At 37.2% G+C, this 22,439-nt stretch overlaps 1 protein-coding gene across 2 annotated transcripts in view; it reads right to left on the bottom strand.

Annotated features, from left to right (window-relative positions):
• PSMD1 (proteasome 26S subunit, non-ATPase 1) overlaps nucleotides 1–22,439 on the bottom strand; it is a 113,997-nt gene that overhangs the window by 3,985 nt on the left and 87,573 nt on the right. For both annotated transcript variants that reach the window (XM_002749882.7, XM_054258027.2), the window contains exons 19-23: nucleotides 21,482–21,584; nucleotides 13,036–13,205; nucleotides 10,785–10,877; nucleotides 9,247–9,333; nucleotides 8,514–8,660 (exon numbers count right to left, since the gene is read on the bottom strand). In XM_002749882.7, the coding sequence (XP_002749928.1) occupies nucleotides 8,514–8,660; nucleotides 9,247–9,333; nucleotides 10,785–10,877; nucleotides 13,036–13,205; nucleotides 21,482–21,584 (600 nt within the window). The remainder of the gene's footprint in view (nucleotides 1–8,513; nucleotides 8,661–9,246; nucleotides 9,334–10,784; nucleotides 10,878–13,035; nucleotides 13,206–21,481; nucleotides 21,585–22,439) is intronic.

Below are 22,439 nucleotides of genomic sequence, written 5' to 3'. Positions count from 1 at the left end.
TTTTCTTAAAATGAGATATAACATAAAATTCACTCTCTTAAAGTATACAATTTATTAAAGACTACATTCACAAACTTGTGCAGCTATTAATACTTCTGCTATCTATTTCAAAAATGTCTGTATCAACCTAAAGAAACTGTGCACCCATTAGCAGCCACTCTCCATTCTCCCCCTCCCCTGTTCTTGGTAACCACTAAACTAACTTTCGTCTCTATAAAGTTGCCTTTTCTGAATGTTTCACATAAAGGGATCATATGCAGTCTTTTATGTCTGGCTTCTTTTACTTAAAATAATGTTTTCAAGGTTCACATACACTGTAACATATAACAGTAAGTCTTTCCTTTTTATGATCAAATAATATTCCATTATTATTTCACATTATTCATTCATCAATTGATAAGACACTTAAGTTGTTTCTGTTTTACGGCTGTTATACGAATCATGCCAATATGAGCGTTAGTGTGTAAAATTTTGTGTAAAGTTTTCATTTCTCTTAGGTATGAAATGGAATTGCTGGGTCATATAAGACTACATTAGCTTTTTGAGCAACTACCAAACTCTTTTTTTTCTACTGTGGCTTTAAGTTTACTTTCCCACTAGTACTCTATGAGGGTTCCAATCCTGCATATTCTTGTCAATGATTATTACTGTGTCTTTTTGATTACAGTCATCCTGGTGGGTAGATGTGGTATCTTCTTATGGTTTTGTGTTTCTTCTTAAATTAAGAGATTGGGTCTTGCTATGATGCCCAGGCTGGTGGCTGATGGCTGCTCACAGGCACAATCATATTGGACTATAGCCTCTAGCTACTGGGCTCAAGCAATCCTCCTGCCTCCTGTGTAGATGGGACAATAAGTGGGCACCACTGCACCTGTTATGGTTTTGATTTGCATTTTCCTAATGAGTAATGATGTTGAGCATCTTTTCATGTACTTATTTTGTCCATTTGCACATCTTTTCTTTTTGAGAAATGTCTATTTATTCAAATCATTTGCCTGTTTTAAAATTAGGTTATTTGTCTTTATTGTTGAGTTGGAGGAGCTCTTTATATGTTCTAGATATAACTGTCTTATCAGATAAATGATTTAAAAATATTTTCTCCTATTCTGTGGGTGGTCTTTTTATCTTCTTGATAGTGTACTTACAACACAGAATCTTTTCTTTGTTGCTTTTGCCTTAGGTATCATATATTAGAAAACACTGCTTAGTCCAAGGCTATGAAAATTTACACATATGCTTTCTTCTACGAGTAATAGTTTTTGCTCTTATATGTAAGCCTTCGATTCATTTTCAGTTAATATTTGCATATGACATGAGGTAGGGATCCACCTTCATTCTTTTGCAGGTGGAGATCCAATAGTCCCAGCACTATTCCTTGAAAAGGCTACTCTTCATTGAATGGTCTTAGTGACACTGTAAAAAAATAAATTGACCATAGGTGTATGGGCTTATTTCTGGACTTTCAATATAATTCCACTGATCTATATATTTATCCTTATGTCAATACTACACAGTCTTAATTACTGTACCTTTGTATTAACTTTTAAGTGTGATTCTTCTAATTTTGTTTTTTATTTTAAAGTTTGTCTGGCTATTCTGGGTCCCTTGCATTTCCATACTAATTTTAGGATCAGCCTGTCCATTTCTCCAAAAAAGGTAGCAGAGATAAGGATATACTGAATCTATAGATTGAACGGGGGAGCACTGGCATCTGAAAATATTAAGTCTTCTAATTCATGAATATGAATTATTGGTCTCTAGTTTTCTTATATGTGATGTCTTTGTCTGGTTTTACTATCAGGGCAATACAGGCCTTAGAGAATGAGTTGGGGAGTGTTTCCAACTCTTATTTTTTAGGATAGTTTGTGAAGGATTAGTGTTCATTTTTTCTTTCAATGTTTGGATAGAATATACCAGCAAAGCAATCTGCCCTTGAGTTTTTCTTTGTAGAAGGATTTCCAATTATTATTATTATTATTATTTTTTGAGACAGAGTCTTGATCGGTCACCCAGGCTGGAGTGCAGTGGCGTGATCTCAGCTCACTGTAACCTCCGCCTTCCAGGTTCAAGTAATTCTCCTGCCTTAGCCCCCTGAGTTGCTGGGATTACAGGTGCGCACCACCATGCCTGAATAATTTTTGTATTTTTAGTAAAGATGGGGTTTCACTATGTTTGTCAGGTTGGTCTTGAACTCCTGACCTTGCGATCCGCCTGCCTTGGCCTCCCAAAGTGCTGGAATTACAGGCGTGACCACTGCCCTTGGCAGGAGTTCCAATTATTAATGCAATTTCTTTTTGCAGGTCTATTTGGATTTTCTATTTCTTCTTGAGTCTTTTGACTCAAGGTAGTTTGTGTCTTTCTAGGAACCTGTTCATTTCATCTATGTTATCTAATTCATTGGCATAAAATTGCTCATAGTAGTCCCTTACATTTTTTTTTTCTTCTGTAACATTGGTAGTAATGTACTCTCTTTCTTTCTTTTTTTTTTTTTTTTTTGAGACGGAGTTTCGCTCATTACCCAGGCTGGAGTGCAATGGCGCGATCTCGGCTCACCGCAACCTCCGCCTCCTGGGTTCAGGCAATTCTCCTGCCTCAGCCTCCTGAGTAGCTGTGATTACAGGCACGTGCCACCATGCCCAGCTAATTTTTTTTGTATTTTTAGTAGAGACGGGGTCTCACCATGTTGACCAGGATGGTCTCGATCTCTTGACCTCGTGATCCACCCGCCTCGGCCTTCCAAAGTGCTGGGATTACAGGCTTGAGCCACCGCGCCCGGCCTGTTCTTTCTTTCCTGATTTTTTGTTGTTGTTGTTTGTTTTGAGACAGGGTCTCATGAGCTCTGTTGCCCAGGCTGGAGTTCAGTGGTGAGATCTCAGCTCACTGCAACCTCAGCCTCCTGGGCTCAAGCAGTCCTCCCACCTTAGGCTCCCAAGTGGCTGAGACTACAGGCATATACCATCATGTTTGGCTAATTTTTAAATTTTTTGTAGTGATGAGAACTCACTATATTGCCCAAGTTGGTCCTGAACTCCTGGGCTCAAGTGATCCTCCTGCCTTGCCTCCTAAAATGTTGGGATTACAGGTGTGGGCCACCGTGCTTGGGGCTGCTTTGATTTTATTGAGTCTTCTTTTCCTCTTGATCAATCTAGCTAAAGGTTTATCAATTACATTGATCTTTGGAAAGAAACAACTTTTGGTGTTGTTAATTTTCTCTATCATTTTATTTCTATTTCATTACTTTCTGCTCTAATATTTGTCACTTCCTTGCTTCTGCTTGATTTTAGTTTAGTTTGCACTTCTTTTTGCTAGGTTCTTAAAGTAGATAAGTAGGTTATTATTTGAGATCTTATTTTTTAAGACAGGCATTTACAGCTATACATTTTCCCTCTAAGCACTGCTTTCACTGAATCCTGTTAAGTATTGGCCATTTTCCTTTTAATTTCTCTCCATGTATTTTCTAGTTTTCCACGTGTTCTTCTTTGATTTATTGCTTGATTAGAAGTACATTGTTTGATGTACACGTATCTATGATTTTCTGAAATATCCTTTTGTTATTGACTGATATTTTCATTCAACTGTGTGCAGAGAACATACTTTGTATTATTTCAACCCTTTTAAATTTATTGACACTTGATTTATGGCCTCAGATGTGGTCTATCCTGGAGAATGTTCTATATATACTTGAGAAGAATGTTTACTCAGCTGTTGTTGGTTAGACTGTTCTATAGATGAATTAGGTCTACTGGCTTATAATGTTATTTAAATCTTCTACCTAGTTGTTCCACCTGTTATTGAAAGTCGGGGGGCTGGGCATGGTGGCTCATGCCTGTAATCCCAGCACTTTGGGAAGCTGAGTAGATCATCTGAGTTTGGGAGTTCAAGACCAGCCTGGCCAACATGGTGGGACCCCGTCTCTACTAAAAATACAAAAATTCGCTAAGCATGGTGGTACACACTTGTAATCATAGTTACTTAGGAGACTGAGGTAGAAGGATCGCTTGAACCCAGGAGGCCGAGGTTGCAGTGAGCCCAGATCATGCCACTGCACTCTAGCCTAGGCAACACAGCGAGACTCTTTACTGCTGACATGTCTATTCCTCATTTCAGTTCTATCAGGTATTTTTTTTTTTTTTTTGAGACAGAGTCTGACTTTGTCGCCCAGGCTGGAGTACAATGACATGATCTTGGTTCACTGCAACCTAAGCCTCCTGGATTCAAGTGATTCTCCTGTCTTAGCCTCTCGAGTAGGTGGGACTGCAGGCACATGCCACCATGCCTGGCTAATTTTTGTATTTTTAGTAGAGATGGAGTTTCACCATGTTGGCCAGGCTGGTCTCAAACTCCTGACCTCAGGTGATCCACCTGCCTTGGCCTGCCAAAGTGCTGGGATTATAGGTGTGAGCCACTGGGCCCAGAAAATTCTATCAAATTTTGCTTTATGTATTTTGGAACTGTGCTATTAAGTACATAAGTTTATAATAGTTATATTTTCCTGACTGATCAACCCTTATGTTTCTCTCCTCTTTGTATCGGGCAACATTTCTGTCTAAAGTCTACTTTGTCTAATATTTTGTCTAGAGCTAACAGTTCTAGCTCTCTTTTGGTTACTGTTTACATGAAATATCTTTTCCCATCCTTTGCTATTTGTGTTTTTGAATCTAAACCATGTCTAATCTAGAGAGCACAAAGTTTCATCATTAAAAAAAATCAATTTGGTTTCAGATGCATATGCTAAAAAAAAATCAATTTGGCTAATCTTTGCCTTTTAAGTGGAGTGTTAACCCATTTACATTTTATGTAATTACTGATGAGGTATGATCTATGCCTGCCATTTTGCTATTTATTTTCTGTTTTACATCTCCCTGCCATCCACTCCTTTTTTAGAGATGCGGTTTAGCTATGTTGCCCAGGATGGCTTCAAGCAATTCTCCTGCCTCAACCTTCTGAGTAGTCTATGTCTTACATCTTTTTGTTCTGCTATTATTTCATTGCTGGCTTCCTTGGTATTAAATAGATATTTTCTGATGTATTACTTTAATTCCCTTGTTTCTTGTATTTGTTTTTTATTTTTTTGAGTTACTTTCTTAGCATTTGCCTTCAGATTACAATTAACATTTTAAGAATTTACTTTGATTAATACCAATTTAATTTCAATCATATACAAGAACTATGCTCCTAGATAGCTGTGTTCCCTCACTCTTTTGTGCTGTTGTGATAATACTAATTATATCCTTATACATTATGTGCACATCATTGTCGATTTGTAATTATTATTTTATGCAGATGTCTTTTAAATAAGATACAAAAAAAAGTACATCCATCATGTAATGGTGAGCACTCTGGACTCTGATAAAAAGGTACAAAATCTTTTTGTATAAAAAAACACATGTATACTATCTTTTATATTTACTTACATAGTTGCACTCAGCAGTACTCTATTATTTTCAGGCAGATTCAAATTATTGTCTAGTGTCCTTTCATTTCCGCCTGAAGAGTATCCTTTAAGGAAAGTCTGTTAACAACGAACTGTTGTTTTTATCTAGGAATATCTTAATTTCTTCTTTATTTTTGAAGGACCGTTTTACTAGATATAGAATTCGTGGTTGAGATTCTTTTATTTTCAGCACTTTAAACATGTCATAAAACTGCCTTCTGGCTTCTATGGTTCCTGATAAAAAAAAAAAATCACCAGTTGATTTTACCAAGGATATATTGTACTTGATGAGTTGCTTCTCTCTTGCTACTTTCAAGATTTCTTCTTTATTTTCAACAGATTGATTGTAATACGTCTAGGTGTAATCTCTTGAGTTTATCTTTCGTGAAATTCATTGAGCTTCCTGAATGTGCAGATTAATGTTTTTCATCAAAATTGGGAAGTTTGGCTATTAGTTCTTCAAATAATCTTCTGTCCTTTTTGGACTCCCACTTATGCATATGTTAGCATGCTTTATAATGTTCCACAGGTCTCTGATGCTCTCTGTTCATTCCACTTCATTGTTTTTGGTCATTCTTCAGGTGAATAATCTCAATTAATTTATCTTCAAGTTTGCTCATTCTTTCTTCTGCCTCCTCAAACATGCTGTAGAGCCTCTGATGAATTTTTTATTTTAGTTATAATACTTTTCAACTATAGAATTTCTATTTATTTCTCATGATTTATATCTCTTTATGGATATTCATTATTTAATGAATCACCATTCTTATGCTCTCTTTTAGTTCTTTGAACATATTTAAAATAGTTGATTTATTCTGCCTATTAACTCCAGTATTTAGGCTTCCTGAAGGACAGTTTCTACTCATTGCCATTACTGGACCAGACGTTGTTTCTTTACATGTCTCATACATTTTTGTTAAAAACTAGACATTTAAAATAGGCTGGGCATGGTAGCTCTTGCCTGTAATCCCAGCACATTGGGAGGCCCAGGCAGCTGTATCACTTGAAGACAGGCATCTGAGACCAGCCTGGCTAACATGGTGAAACCCCATCTTTACTAAAAGTACAAAAATTAGCCAGGTATGGTGGCACACGCCTATAATCTCAGCTACTCGGGAGGCTGAGGCATGAGAACTGTTTGAACCTGGGAGGTGGAGGTTGCAGTGAGCTGAGATTGTGCCACATAGTGTGACCCTGTCTGAAAACAAAAAACAAAAGCCATAATGTGCCAGGTGCTGAGACTCAGGCCTATAATCTCAGTACTTTAGGATGCTGATAAGGGCACATCACCTGAGGTCAAGAGTTTGAGACCAGTCTGGCCAACATGGTGAAACCCCGTCTCTACTAAAAATACAAAAAGCTGAGGCACGAGAATTGCCTAAACCCAGGAGGCAGAGGCTGCAGTGAGCTGAGATTGTGCCAATGCACTAAAGCCTGTTGACAAAGTGAGACTTTCTTAAAAATAAAAAATAAAAATAAATAAAATAAATGAACTATTTCTATAAAGTTACTATTTCCCTGATTTATGTGGCCCTAAAGTCAATGCTCAATTAACTTAGTAGTCAGCTAACAACTGGACAGGAATTTCCTTAAACACCTTGGAACACAAAGTCTCCCACTTGAAGGAGTGTGTGTGTCTCCCACTCTTTGAAGGAGTGTGTGTGTGTGTGTGTGTGTGTGTGTAGGGCTATACCTTCAACAGCCCATGGTGTACCAGTATGCTCACAGGGCCTTATGGCATTGAGCATATGCCCCATTGTCTTAAGTCATAATTGTCAAAAACACTAGGTATTTCACGTGCTAGAGTATGCACTAGTTGTGTCCTAAGACATCTGTTTTGGATTCCCATGCTACTGGCAAGAGAAGTTTATAGCCACGTGAGAATACGTCCTCTGTAAAACAGCCACTGAGTTGAACCATGCTGCAGATCAGACAGTGACTGCATTAAATGGACTAATGATTCTGTCCATTCATTTAACACTACAGAGCAACTACTAAAGATCAGGCAATGCTACAGATTAGCATTTATCATTGTTTTAGGTGCTTTACATGTAACAACCTATTTAATCTTCACAACATCAATAGGAGGTAGGTACCATTAGCATATCAATTTTCTAGACAAGGAAACTGAAATATAAAGGTTAAATGACCTGTCTTAGTCAAACAGCTAACAGGGGAAATAAAAACCCAGTTATGCCAAATTCCAGCTCGTACTACATTCACTCGTACATCCCTTGCCTTTGTCTCCTGTAGCTGATAATCTAGTCAGGTAAAACCTTGGCTTACAATTATAGGTAGAAATTGCCTTTGATCCACCATTAGGTTGATAAGAATGTTTACTTTTGTATAAGGTTAAGGATCTAGAAATCTAATCTCTAACATTTTAGACAGATCTAGCATCTGAATGTCTTGGATGGGTCTACTGATAGCTCCCTTGTTTTCTAGATATAAGAACCTGGAAGATAAAGGCAGTATCATGCTCATATTTTTGATAAACATTTGTTTCTAACAGGAAACACTGTCTTGGAATAAGTTAAATTAAGCTACTTTTCTAACTAAAATGCAATGCATTAATGATAACAGTGTAATTACTGTAATAATCAACACTTATAGAGCAGGCCCAAGTCTTGTTCTCAGTGATTGTGTATTAACTTGTTCAATCTGTGCCACATTTCTGAGTTAGGGATGGTAATCTCTATTTTATACTAAAGAAAACTGAGGCAGAGAGAGATTTAGTACCTGGCCCAAGGCCACTTAACCTGAGTGGTAGACTCAAGATTCAAATCCTGTATGCTTGGCTGCAGAGTACTACGTTCCTAATCACAATCCTGTCTTAGGAACTCTTACGTCGTATGTCTGTGGTAGAGGAGGGGAGTTTGTAGAGTTACAGAGAGAAAGAAAAAATTCTCCCAAATCTATATGAAATGGAAAAGAACATTCTCTCTTTTGTTTAATAATTTCTTAGAACTAGTGAGCTTGCTCCAATGCTTTGGAGATTTACCATTCTCTATCAATATTCTATTGTTATTTGGATTAATATTCCACTGGTATATGTAGCTAAGAGTCACTGGTAACTTACTGGTTTGAAAGGCTGGTATCTACAGGTCTCTGGCATGGTTAGGACCTTAAGCTGGGCAGGCATAACTCGGGCTGGGTTATCCAATAACTGGAAGTTTGGCTCAGGTTCCTTTTTCTTCTCTTTTTCTTCCTTTTTCTCTGCCTCATCCTAAAAAATAAAATTTTTAAAAAGCTCAATAGAAGTTCATTTTTGTACCACAGAACTAAGTAATATCTGAAAAGTTTACTGAGCAGCTATAAGGTACAAAAGGTAGTGGTAGGCAGTAATGGAAGTACAACTAAAGTGCTATCAGACTCCAAAGAGGGAAAAATAACTGCTTAGGAATGGAAATGATAACTGACTCCGTTTTAAAGGTTAAGAAGGGTTTTCTACAGCAGAGATTAGAAAAAGAAGGTCTACCTAAAGAACAGGATAATCCCTTTGATTGAAAGGGCCTTTCTTTCTCTTACTCTCATTATCTCATCTGTGAAAATCCTACTTTGCCCTCCAAAACCTATTTTAGTTGTCATTTCCTCCAGGAACTTTTTCCTAATTTGTATCCTTCTATTCTTCCCACAAATGGATATAATTTCTAGAGTCTCTTTCAAGTATAATTTTATGATTCTAAATGCTGAGAACAGGATAATTATTTGAAGGAAGCCAAGAGCAAGGTAGAATAATATTCAACTAAGAAATAATCTCGACCACGACAACAGAGATACTTCAATCCATAGGACCACCAAGTTATACCTACCACTTCCATTTTCTCCTCCTCCTTTTTTTCCTTTTCTTTTTCCTTCTTTTTAGCCTTGGCAGTTATAGATAACACAGCAGTAGAAACCTAGGGAAAATGAACAGGATAAATTGTTATAATCCCTTACTGACATACAAACATGTAAGCCCTAGAGAACTCAGTCCTGTAACACTATTCCATTTCCTGGCATTATAAAGAAAAAATAATCAGAATAAATGGGAAAACTAAGCAGGACATTTATTAAAATAATTTACTACTCTTGCCATCAGGTGAATCTTTAGTTTTTGGAGGCTTGTACCCAATGTAACTCTTTTGTTTTTTTGATCTGTAGCCTACCCTGGATATGAATTTGCTATCATGTACTTCTAAGATTGAGATTTGGGTGCTAGAGCCTTTTCTGCTTTACTGGGAAAGCAATGGAAAACAGAACAATTTTCTTTGGTGCTGGTTATAGAGATATTCTCACTGGACTACATTCTTAAAATGCTAATATACAGTGGATGAGTGGTTAGCCTATAATTATCCTCCTTCATGGGTCTCACTGAAAACAAAGGTGAAAAGCTGGGCAATACTGGGTGTAAAAGCTGACTTTCTATCAGACCCAAAGGAGGGTCTGAAACACACTTGATGAAACAAGATGCTGTCAAGGATATTCCTTAGCTGCCACCCTCAGATTTGGTTAATTATCCTTACTTATACACAAAATTTACAGCAAATAATCAACAACTGGCCAATATGAAAATTATGTGAGAAAGAGCCATTTTCCTATACATAGGTATCAAAAAAGTAGAATTTTGCTGAGTAAAACTTTACAGGCAAGTACAACTCTTTAATGTATTATTCTTTGATTTAATACTTGAGTGTCCTCACACACAGTTGGTAGGAGTATAAAGCGATTATGTCCATTTTGAAAGGCAAACAGCTGATAAATATGAACATAATTAGCATTACCTTTGATCAAGTAATCTCAGATCCAGGATTCTAACCTACAGATATACCTACACAGTGCATAAATACATGTGTATAAAGACTTTCAATTCCAAGCTCACTTGTGTAGGGGTGACAAATGAGAAATAACCTTAAATGAGTATCAAAGAAAAAACTGGTAAAACAAACAGTACTACGCACAGTAAAGGCACTGTTTTGCAGCTCTGGGAAAAAAATGAGATCTGCATACACTGAGATTAAAAAAAAAAAAAAAAATATATATATATATATATATATATATATATATATATAGTTAAAGTGAAAACAACAAGATGCAGAAATGTAGAGAATAATTCTATTTGTGGTATAAAAAATATTGACATGTGCAGAGAAAATTGTCAGAGGGATTTAGAAGTTGTAACTCCTGTGACATGAGACATGGATGACCAAGAGACAAAAAGGACTTTTACTTCATATTCTTGTGTAATGAACACTTCTTATGCTAACATTTGACACTTTTAAAATATAAAACATATTTAAAGACAAAGTAAAATACTCAGTGGCTCCTATATATAAGTACGAATGCAGCTAAAAGGAACAAAAAAACCTACCTTTTCCTTTTCTTTTTCTTTCGGTACTTCCAGAGGGGCAGGATATGCAAATGTGGATGGTTTACAGTTTGATTTATACTGAACTTTCGGCATCTGAAGAAATTCCATTAAAATAACATTGGTTTTCAGTATTCTGTGCTCTCCACAAGCATACAGATACAAAAGGAGACCAACCGTTTTAATACAGGCTATATGTTCAACTATGTTATGATTCTTCTCTGAAAGACAGGTCTTCTTTTACTGATTTAGTTTTTATATTCTACAGAATTACCTGCAGTTCTCTATACTTTTCTTAACCTCTGTGCCTTTGAATGGGCATCCCTTTATCTTATCTTTATAAACAAACCAACCTGCTTCAATGGGTAGTGGTGTGAGCATAAGATCAACTGTTCACTCCTTTGGAAAGCATTCAATGGTCTATCCTGCATACAAACTGCCATGTCCCTTCTTTGTACCATACTAATAACTTACATTAGCCTGTATACAGTTTCCACTCCATATATAATCATGCCTTATAAGAGTCTAACATGAGCCTAAGAGAAAGTCAGTTTTATATTACCTAATGACCAGTTTTAAAGTTCTTTGGTCTGAATTTTGTTCTTTCCTTTTTTTTTTTTTCTTTTGAGACAGAGTGTCACTGTGTTGCCCAGATTGGAGAGCAGTGGTGCAATCTCAGCTCCCTGCAACCTCTGCCTCTTGGGTTCAAGCGATTCTCCTGCCTCAGTATCTCAAGCAGCTAGGACTACAAGTGTGCACAAACCACACCTGGCCTGAATTTTTATCTATTTAGCCAATCTGCATTGATGGAAAATGATAATACACACCATAAGGACAAGGAACCTTATCTTCTCCATCCCATTTTCATTACAAAGTGTAAAAACAGCAATCATACAATTGTTTGACAGAGAATAAAATAGGTTATACAGGCTGTTTAATTACAATGTTAAAAGTTAGGGATTAGGAAACCAAAGGATTCCTGTTCTGACAATAAAGCTGCTCAATATTTACAAATGTGAGCAGTTTTAATACCGAAACACTGAACAAATGATAACTGGCTATACAGCTATACTGAAAAATCAAGACAAAGAAATATTCTATTTTTACCAGTCAGTATTAAGCCTAAAAATTTTCCACTCTGAAAATTTAGTGGAACATTTAAACAGTGATGACCAGATGTAAGAGTTATTTAAAGGTCAAAAAGCCTTTTGACTTTTAAAAAAGAAGAAGATGAATCATCAAGTCACAGGACTAAGACCTAAGCACAAACCCCATTTAAAAAATATGACTACAAATGTGATGATAAGGGCATGCAGTGCTTTAAATTTTTTTTTTTTTTTGAGAATTTCCCTCGTTTCCCAGGCTGGAGTGCAATGGCGTGATCTCGGCTCACTGCAACCTCCGACTTCCGGGTTCAGGCAATTCTCCTGCCTCAGCCTCCTGGGTAGCTGGGATTACAGGCACACGCCATCATGCCCAGCTAATTTTTTTGTATCTTTAGTAGAGACGGGGTTTCACCATGTTGAACAGGATGGTCTCGATCTCTTGACCTCGTGATCCACCCGCCTCGGCCTCCCAAAGTGCTGGGATTACAGGCTTAAGCCACCGCGCCCAGCCTGCCTTAAATTTTTGACTTAAGTGAACAATTTCATTTCATCAGATTCCCTAGCTCCTCCCTGTTGGTCTTGATCTGCTTCTACCAAAGAGTCATCCTCCTATTTTGCTTTTTCCCTTTAGTAATCATTCTTTATTTTGTCAACCACTCTAATAACAGAGAACTCTGAAAAACTAAATCTGAAAGATTTACTTTAGGTTCACATTCTTCCTTGCTCAAATTATTGCTATAGCATTGTAATGACTTTCCATTGATACCAGAAAGATTTTTCTAAATGGAAATCTCATGTTCATTTACCATTTGAAATCTTTCAACAGCTCCCAGCCTTTAGTATTAAATAAAATTAATCAGAGTGGTATATAAAGCCTCTTCATGTCTTTATATTTAGCCCCCTCTCTCACCATTCCTTCTCAACTAATTTACTTGAGGTTACACAGCTAGTAAGGAAATATAATTTTGAAAACTTTTAATGACACACTCCACTCAAAAAAGTGATGATTCAGTTTAAAGGGAAAATGTTATCGATGAGATGTTAACTCATCTTTAAAACTTCACGGAAATCCTTGCATGTGAATGGTAAATATGAATTAAAATATGGTGAACAGGAAATACTACAAAGTTGAGGTCTCATAGACATACCTTTAAGTCCTTGTTAAGGCCAATGACACAGGTAGGGGTATAAGCCAATGACAGGAAGTGTGAAAGAGGAAACCAGAACCAGAACTGGGTAAATACAAGGACGCCAACCACAGAAGGCATATGAGTATGCCCAGTCCTGGACTGTAAGGAGATTGTGACATTATGACCACCTGTAGAAAAAGACAGAAACCATGAACAATAATAGTATTGTCCGATTATTACAGTAGGACAATAATAAATATATCTTTTTTTTTTTTTGAGATGAAGTTTTGCTCTTGTTGCCCAGACTGGAGTGCAATGACGCTATCTTGGCTCATTGCAACCTTCCCTTCTTGGGTTCAAGCAATTCTCCTGCCTCAACCTCCCGAGTAGCTGGGATTACAGGCACCCACCACCATGCCCAGCTAATTTTTGTATTTTTAGTAGAGATGGGGGTTTCACCATGTTGGCCAGGCTGGTCTCAAACTCCTGACCTTCAGGTGATCCACCCACCTCGGCCTCCCAAAGTGCTAGGATTATAGGTGTGAGCCACTGCACCTGGCCACTCTTTCTTTCTTTTTTTTTTTGAAGTTGATAAAGTAAAACACTATACTCAAGTGCAGCAGCATGATCATAACTCACTGCAGCCTCAACTTCCTGACCTCATGGGATCTTCCTGCTTTAGCCTCCCGAGTAGCTGGGACTACAAGTGTGTGCCACTATACCTGGCTACCTCTTAAATTTTTTGTAGAGATGGGGGGTCTCACTATGTTGCCCAGGCTAGTCTCAAATTCCTAGCCTCATGCGATCCTCTTGCCTCAGCCTCCCAAAGTGTTGGGATTATAGGTGTGTGAGCCACCATGTCCAGCCAATAGTAAAAATTTGTAAGTGCTGCAGTAGGGAAGCATCTGGTGATGATTTTAAAAGTACAGTTCATATGTGCAGTCTAATATGCAGTCCTTGGAATCAGTGAATTATCCAGGATCTCCAAATTTGTAAGTGCTGTAATTTTAACTGGATTCAGCAAACATCTAGACTTACTTTCTCTATAGGAAGGTGTTTTTTAAAAACTGCACCTGAAGGGTATCAAAACTATGATGCTAAATTAAATATTAATCTATATTATATATTGGGCATTCATGTGCGAATAAAAAGCAAAGTTTTAGAATATACTTTTTGCAAATAATAGCAGAGGCAAGCATAGATACTGTTTGCTTAGTTTTACTCTTTCTGCTTCAACCATATGTCTGAATGCAGACAAATACATATTTATAATATACTCACACACTTATAAAAATTTATATAAAACTGGCCAGGTGTAGTGGCTCACGCCTGTAATCCAAGCACTCTGGAGGCCAAGGGAGGCAGATCACCTGAGGTCGGGAGTTCAAGACCAGCCTGACCAACATGGTGAAACCCCTTCTTAAAAAAAAAAAAAAAAAAAAAAAAAAAAAAAAAGTGGCTCACGCCTATCATTCCAGCACTTTGAGAGGCCGAGGCGGGTTGATCACGAGGTCAAGAGATCGAGACCATCTTGGTCAACGAGGTGAAACCCCGTTTCTACTAAAAATACGAAAATTAGCTGGGCATGGTGGTGTGTGCCTATAGTCCCAGCTACTCGGGAGGCTGAGGCAGGAGAATTGCTTGAACCCAGGAGGTGGAGGGTGTGGTGAGCCGAGATCGTGCCATTGCAGTCCAGTCTGGGTAACAACAGCAAAACTCCGTCTCAAAAAAAAAAAAAAAAAAAAAAGATATATATAAATTTATATAAAACAGTAAAATAAAAAAATTATATAAAACAGTAAATATGTTCTGACTCTTGGTCTTTTAGGTGCTAAGCAGCATAAAAATTGTTAGACTTTTGAGAATATCCTTTACAAATTATGAAGATTTATATGCAGCTATATAAAAATGTAAGAAAGCACTGAGCATCACCCTGCGAATTATTAAACCACTTAAATTGGTTGAAGGAGCTCTGACATTAACTAGCCTTGTAACCATGGACAAAACACTTTATTTCTAAGAGTCTTTTTTTCCCATTGGCAAAATGAGGGGGTTGAATTTCAGCACTTGAACTAGCACTACCACTTACAAAAGAAAACTTTTAACATCTAACCCTTGACTCAATTGAAAGTTTCCTAAAAAAACACAATATGTAAAAGAATAAAATCAGAGCTGCTTCTGTTTAATCAGAAGTTTGGACTGCTGGGAGAACATATGGCTTGGAACCAGGGGCCCCCAAATCCTGGGGCTGCAGACTGGTACCTGTCCATGACCTGTTAGGAACCAGGCCACTTCACAGGAGGTGAGCAGCAGGCAAGTGAGCATTACCACCTGAGCTCCGCCTCCTGTCACATCAGCAGTGGCATTAGATTCTCATGGGAGTGTGAACCTTACTGTGAACTTTGCATGTGAGGAATCTATGTTGAACGTTCCTTATAAGAATCTAATGCCTGATGATCTGAGGTGGGAAAGTTTCATCCTGAAACCGCCCCACCCTACTTGTGGAAAAAAATTGTCTTCCACGAAACCTCTCCCTGGTGTCAAAAAAGTTGGGGACTGCTGCCCTAGACTAATCCTCTACAGAGTGCAGAGAAAGCTTGAAAGCCAGTGAACTCGAGTTAAGATCCAAGCCATCAGTTGGAGAGCTGGATCTTTACTGAGCCCTTGTAAGGCTGAGATTCTAGGAGGCTATGAGGGATTACAAACTCAAATAAATGCCTTTAGGAATGAGTCAAGTAAACAAATGAGGAATAAGCGGGCTGGGAGCAGTGGGGATTGAAGCAAACTGGAAAGTACATGTCCTATTTAAAGGGAGCTTGTTACCAGGGGTGTAGGTCCAGGGTTACTAGGTCATTTTGTTTTTAAAATTGAAGCAAACTGGAAAGTACATGTCCTATTTAAAGGGAACATCTTACTAGACTGTAGGTCCAGGGTCACTAGGTCACTTTGTTTTTAAAAGATTCTGGATTTTGTCCAAAATCTTGCAGATTTTGTTAGGCAGGCAAAACAAAATACACCATTGTCAGATTTGGCACATGCGTTAGATGGTTACAATGTTAGTGCTGGATCACAGAACTCTGAAATGCAAATATCTTCATTTACATAATATATCCTGTAAAAATGGGGCTTGTCTGTGCCTAATCAGGGTATTAATTTGAATTCCAGTGCAGGATTCCTGTTGCTCACATTTCTTTTCTCTTAATCCAGTATTTTCACATTTTGCTTCACATTTTACTTGGAGTCAAGAACCAAACACTGACTTGACTTTACTAAATCAAACAGCATTTTAATTTTTATAAGAATCAGGGTTCTACTGTTAAACCAAATAATCTAGATTTTCTTAATACTTCACTGTAGGTATTTAAAATTTTCATCTAAAAAAAGGCCAGGTATACTTTAATTTTGTTTTTCCAATACAAATGAATTATACACATTTATTGTCTACTTATACTCTTCCCCCTTCACTGCATGCTTACTATATACTGAGGATTGAAAACAACATACTAGAAAAGATCCTAAGGAGACTCCAGTCTCACAAAGAAGACAGATAATTAGGTAATTAAAATAAGACATGGAAATACTATGGTAACTACAAACTGGGCGGTAGTGGGAACATTTCACTATGACATGGTAACTAACCTGGGATGGGGGCTGGGGAGGGCAGAAGACAGGAAAAGGATGCCTAGCTAATGTGCTATTTGTCTAACTTGGAAGCTGAATTTCCTTTTAGTTCAATGAAATCTATCTTCTTCGGACATAGAAACTAAATTAGCCTTTTGTTCTAACGTTCTGAGATTTAATAAACAAGGTAGAGTTTATCATATTGATAATTTGCAGTTTAACAAACTTTAATCATCTTCTTTATCTTCAGCTTTTCTCCCCGAAGAGACTGAATCACTGAGTGAGTTCTCATTAACTTTATTCCTTCCCTTGAAGTTGCTCTCTCTAGATTTTTTTCTACTATCACTAATTTTCTTTTTCTTTTTGAGACGGAGTCTTATTCTGTCACCCAGGATGCAGTGCAGTAGTGCAATTTTGGGTCACTGCAACCTCTGACTCCCAGGCTCAAGCAATTCTTGTGCCTCAGCCTCCTGAGTAGCTGGGAATGCAGGCACGCACCACCATGCCTGGCTAATTTTTGTATTTTTAGTAGTGATGGGGCCTCACCATATTGGCCAGGTTGACCTCAAATGATCCACCTGCCTCAGCCTCCCAAAGTGCTGGGATTACAGGTGTGAGCCACCAAGCCCGGCCTACTACTAATAATTTTACTGAGAGGAGATCAAGACTGCAAATTTTTTGAATGCAGTTGCAGCACAGTGTTGTATGAGGATAGGATATTAAAGAGTGAAAAAGGACATGAGATTAATTTTATGCTCACAACAGTGAACACTACAGTACAGAACTTTTATGCAATAAATGTCTAAAGCAAAAATTGTTATAAATAAAGAGAAATGGAAAGAAGCACCAAAACTTGATTGGTCCATAAGATAAACAGAAAGTAAAAACAAACTAACAAAAACCCCAAACAAAAAAAGATAAAAAAAGACTAACAGAGGCTAAAAGAGGAAGGAAGAACACAGTGAGATGACTTGTAGTAAACAAGGCAGAGAAGAGGTGAAACACGGAATTATCCTCCCCTAATTCTTTTTTTCCTAATATATAATTTCGTTTTTATATTTTTAATTAAAAAATTCTTTTTCTTTTTTTTTTGTATTGCTCCTTGCAGAGAGGGCTACCCTACAGGCAGTGTGCCCAGAGCAGTCTCCTCTATTCTTAACAAGTTGCCCTAATGTAAAAACCAGCAAAAAACTGTGGTAGTGCTGAAGAAATGAGTGAAGAGGTGTAGTCTAAAATCATACACTTTAAAAAGTGGCAGCTAAAAGAAGAAAAAAAGATTACAGAGCAGTAAAATGTTATTCCTAAATCTTGTTTTAAATACCACCAAAGAAGTAATCTGAAAAGGATATATACTCTATGATTCTAACTATATGAAAATCTGGAAAAGGCAAAACTAAAACTGTGGAGAAAGTTTAATTAGGATGAGTAGTAAGTTCAGGAGATCTATGGTACAGCATGACTACAGCTAATAATAATGTACTGTATATTTGAAAAATGCTTAAAGAGATCTTAAATTTTCTCACAACAAAAAAATGATAAGTATGTAAGGTAATAGATATGTTAATTAGCTTGCTTTAACCATTTTACTATCTATATCAAAGCATCGTGACACTGTATATACAATTTCTATTTGTCAACCTTATCTTAATAAAATAAATAGAAATAAATTTTTAAAAAAGAAAAAGAATGAACAAGGGGACATCACTACAGATTCCACAGACATTGGAAAAATAAGATATTGTGAAAAACTTTCCATACATTTGAAACTTTATTAAAACAAAATTATGGTTATAGTAAAAAGGTCAGGGGCTTGCATAGAGAGCAAGGAGGGATGAACAGGTTAAGCACAGGGACTTTTTAGGGTAGTAAAACTATTTTGTATGATACTGTTATGGTAGATACCTGACATTAAACATTTGTCAAAGCTCATAAAATGTACATCAAAGAGTGAACTCTAAACTAAGGACTTTAATTAGTAATAATGTGTCAATACTGGCTCATCAATTGTAAGCAAATATACCACACTAACACAAGATGCCAATAACAGGAGAAATGGGAGGGGCAAAGGGGACATATGGAAACTCTGCATATCTTGCTTATTTTTTTCTGTAAATCTAAAAATTGTTAAAAGTCCAATTAAAAAAACTTAATTACTGATAAAAATCCAGCCAATTCAGTGTCTAGACTTAGTAGAGATAATCTAAGAATTAAAAAGCTGCAATAAAAGAAATGGTGGGAGCAATGAATCCATTTAAATATGAAACTAAGACCATACAGCTGTTAGAATTATGATTTCTGAAGACAATGTAAACATCACAAACCATTGACAACATAAATGTAATACTAAAATATTGGAAGGTAGTGAAGAATGAGAAGGGAGAAACTATGGATGTCCACATATGCAGCTTGTAAACAGGAGGGAATCAATACCATCTAGAATTGAAATGGTTTATTTTATCTAAAATATTTATAGAATATTTTCCTTATCTATAAATAGCTACAAGGAAATACTTTTTAAATTAAAAAGAAAGAGAAAAGTAAACTATGCCTCGACATTAAAACTTTAAGCAGAAAAATCTCAACCTCTTAGAAAATGAAAACCAACCAAACAAAAAACCCCATTAGACAAATAGGTTAAAAAGAGGAACTTTACCTCAAAATTTAGAAAAGAACACCAAAGTTATAAAACAGCAAATAATAAAGATAAGATCAAAAATAATTTACAAAAAAGAACAGAATAAGTATATAAACAGAGAAATTACTGGCAAACCTAATAAAGAAAAAAGATTAATCAAATTAGGAAGGAAACGTGGATTATTTTTTTTAAAAAGAAAGAGGTCATGTGAGGGAGAGTATCTAAAATTATAAAAGACTCTGAAAACTTTGGTATGATTAAAACACTCATACCAAGTAGAAAACCCAAAAAGATGAACAAAAATTTATAAGTGTTATCAAAAATGGCAGCTTCTTTTCCCGATCTCCTTCACTACAAATATACAGACACTCCTAGTTGACTGAGGAAAGAATGACTGCAACAAATAAGGCAGTGTTTTTCTTAGAATACAAATGACTAATCAATGTGAAAAAAATTCTCCCTTATTAATAGGGCTGCTATAAAAGTATTGAGATGTTATTCCTCATCTTTCAAATTAGCAAAAATAAAAAGGATTATATTCCACCTGAATAGGTGGAAAAAGAATCACATAGCTGAACAATGAAGCATGTATATGCTCTTCTCCTCTTATCCTATTGAGAGGTCACTAATAATGTTAAGGAATATACCGAATGAACTCCAAGTTTAAGGAACTAAAGCATACCACTCTATCTTTTGAAACAGACTATGGTGTTATGGTGAAGACTGAGAGTTCTGGAGCCAGATGGCACAGTGTGTTATATGTGAATTTTTTAGGTAAATATTCAATTTATCTTATTTCATAAGTGATTTGGCTCCCAGAATTTGTTTCAAATATGTTTTCCTCAAAAATGTTTCAATGTCAACTTGTTTAAAATGCATGTAATACTAAAAAAATTAAAGGAAAAATAAATTGGCCGGGCAGTGGTTCACATCTATAACCCCAGTGCTTTGAAAGGTCGAGGTGGGAAGACTGCTCCAGTCCAGGAGTCCAAGACAAGTCTGGGCAACATAGTGAGATGCTTATTGAGATCCTATCTCTACAAAATTTATACAATTAGGTGGGTATGGTGACATATGCTTGTAATCTCAGCTACTTGGAAGGCTGAGGCAAGAGGATTGTTTAAGCCCAGGAGGTTAAAGTAAACTACCCTTCACCATCTCTGTGCCACTGCACTCTGGCCAGGGTGACAGAGTGAGGCACTGTCTTAAATTAAAAAGCAAAACAAAACAAAACGTAAAACCAACCAACAGCAACTTTACTTAGTGATAGGCATTGTTCTTATTGCTCTGCATGTATTTTAATTTTTTTTTTTTAAGAGAGTCTCACTCCATCACCCAGGTTGGAGTGCAGTGAAACAATCTCAGTTCACTGCAACCTTGCCTCCTGGGTTCAAATGATTCTCCTGCCTCAGCCTCCTGAGTAGCTGGGATTAGAGGCACATACCACCATGCCCGGCTAACGTTTTTGGATTTTTAGTAGAGATGGGGTTTCACCATGTTGGCCAGGCTGGTCCTGAACTCAGGAGTTCCTGGTCCTCACCTGATCCTCAGGTGATCCACCTGCTTTGGCCTCCTAAGTACTGGGATTACAGGGGTGAGCCACTGTGCCAGGTGGCTTTGCATGTATTTAAAATCTTCCCAACACTAAGAGGTAGACTTACCAGAGTGGAAAATAACTTCTCAAGGTTACATAGCTTACACTGCAAAGGGACTAGAATTCAAACCATAACAGTCTGTACTCTTTCTTTTTTTGAGAAGGAGTTTTGCTCTTGTCCCCCAGGCTGTAGTGCAGTGGGTGTGATCTTGGTTCACTGCAACTTCCAATTCCCAGGTTCAAGCAATTCTCCTACCTCAGCCTCCTGAGTAGCTGGAATTACAGGTGTCTGTCACCATGCCCAACTAATTTGGGTTATTTGTAGTAGAGAAGGGATTTCACCATGTTGGCCAGGCTGGTCTCAAACTCCTGACCTCAAGTGATCCACCTGGCTAGGCCTTCCAAAGTGTTGGAATTATGGGCATGAGCCACTGCACCTGGCCATCAGCCTGTATTCTTAAATATACATGATCTCTATGAACTGCAGGCTCCAAATTTTCTCCAGGAATAATTTGCCTCAGACTCAATTTCCATTATGTCATATAGTTAGAGCAGATAGTTACTTTATTAGATTTAGTTTAAATAAATATATCTTGAAGACTTAAAACATTTACCTGCATCTAGTATGCCCTGGGCCAGAATAGCGCCAAACTTGGCCATGACATCATCGTGCTTATCATTGATGACTTTGGAATACAGCTGTCTGAACTGATTCACCTGAAGAAGCAAGAGAAAGACTTTTCATTTGTGGTACCACTTTAGAACAGGGAATATATTGTTCCAATGATAATGAGACTTAGTTCTGAGTTTTGTAAAGCTCAAGCGAGAGATAAGGACCAGACTTGAAGGCAGAGCAGTTCCGTGGTTGAAATCACGGTGTTAACGATTTTTTTAGTGTGGGAGCACCAGCTCTGTCTTCAATCCTCATTCCACAGTGGATGTTTTAAGGTCAAAGGAATGTTGAATGTGATTTCATACATTACCACTGTTAGTCAGCAGGCCTAAAGAGTCCAAGCAAACACTAAGGCTTTCATTGCACTTTGAATTATAGCTATTCTGTTTACCACTAACCTTGCAGGTTTCCTAAAAAGCATAGTACATCAGTTTCACCTTAAAGTAAACTACCCTTCACCAAAGCTGTGTGAGGTATATTCTGGATTAAGTATATTCACATAAAGATTTTCATTATCATCTCACATTAATTTTCTGAGGACTTGTCAGAATCTGTACTCTTACCAAAAGGAGCATATCAAAATGGAAAATGTGCTGACTCATTTAGGGTGGGATTACTGATAATTCTTTTTTTTTTTTTTCAATTGACATGGAGTTTCGCTTTGTTGCACTGGCTGGAGTGCAGTGGCTCGATTTTGGCTCACTGCAACCTGTGCAGCCCGGGTTCAAGCAATTCTCTTGCCTCAGCCTCCCGAGAAGCTGGGACTACAGGTGTCCGCCACCATATCCGGCTAATTTTTGTATTTTTAGTAGAGATGGAATTTCACCATGTTGGCCAGGCTGGTCTCAAATTCCTGACCTCAAGTGATCTGCCCGCCTCTGCCTCCCAAAGTGCTGGGA

This window comes from Callithrix jacchus, chromosome 6 (assembly GCF_049354715.1).
Source record: "Callithrix jacchus isolate 240 chromosome 6, calJac240_pri, whole genome shotgun sequence".
NCBI classification, from domain to species: Eukaryota; Metazoa; Chordata; class Mammalia; order Primates; family Cebidae; genus Callithrix; species Callithrix jacchus.
Note: the sequence above shows the minus strand (reverse complement) of the source record. Positions and strands in the feature narration are given on the sequence as shown.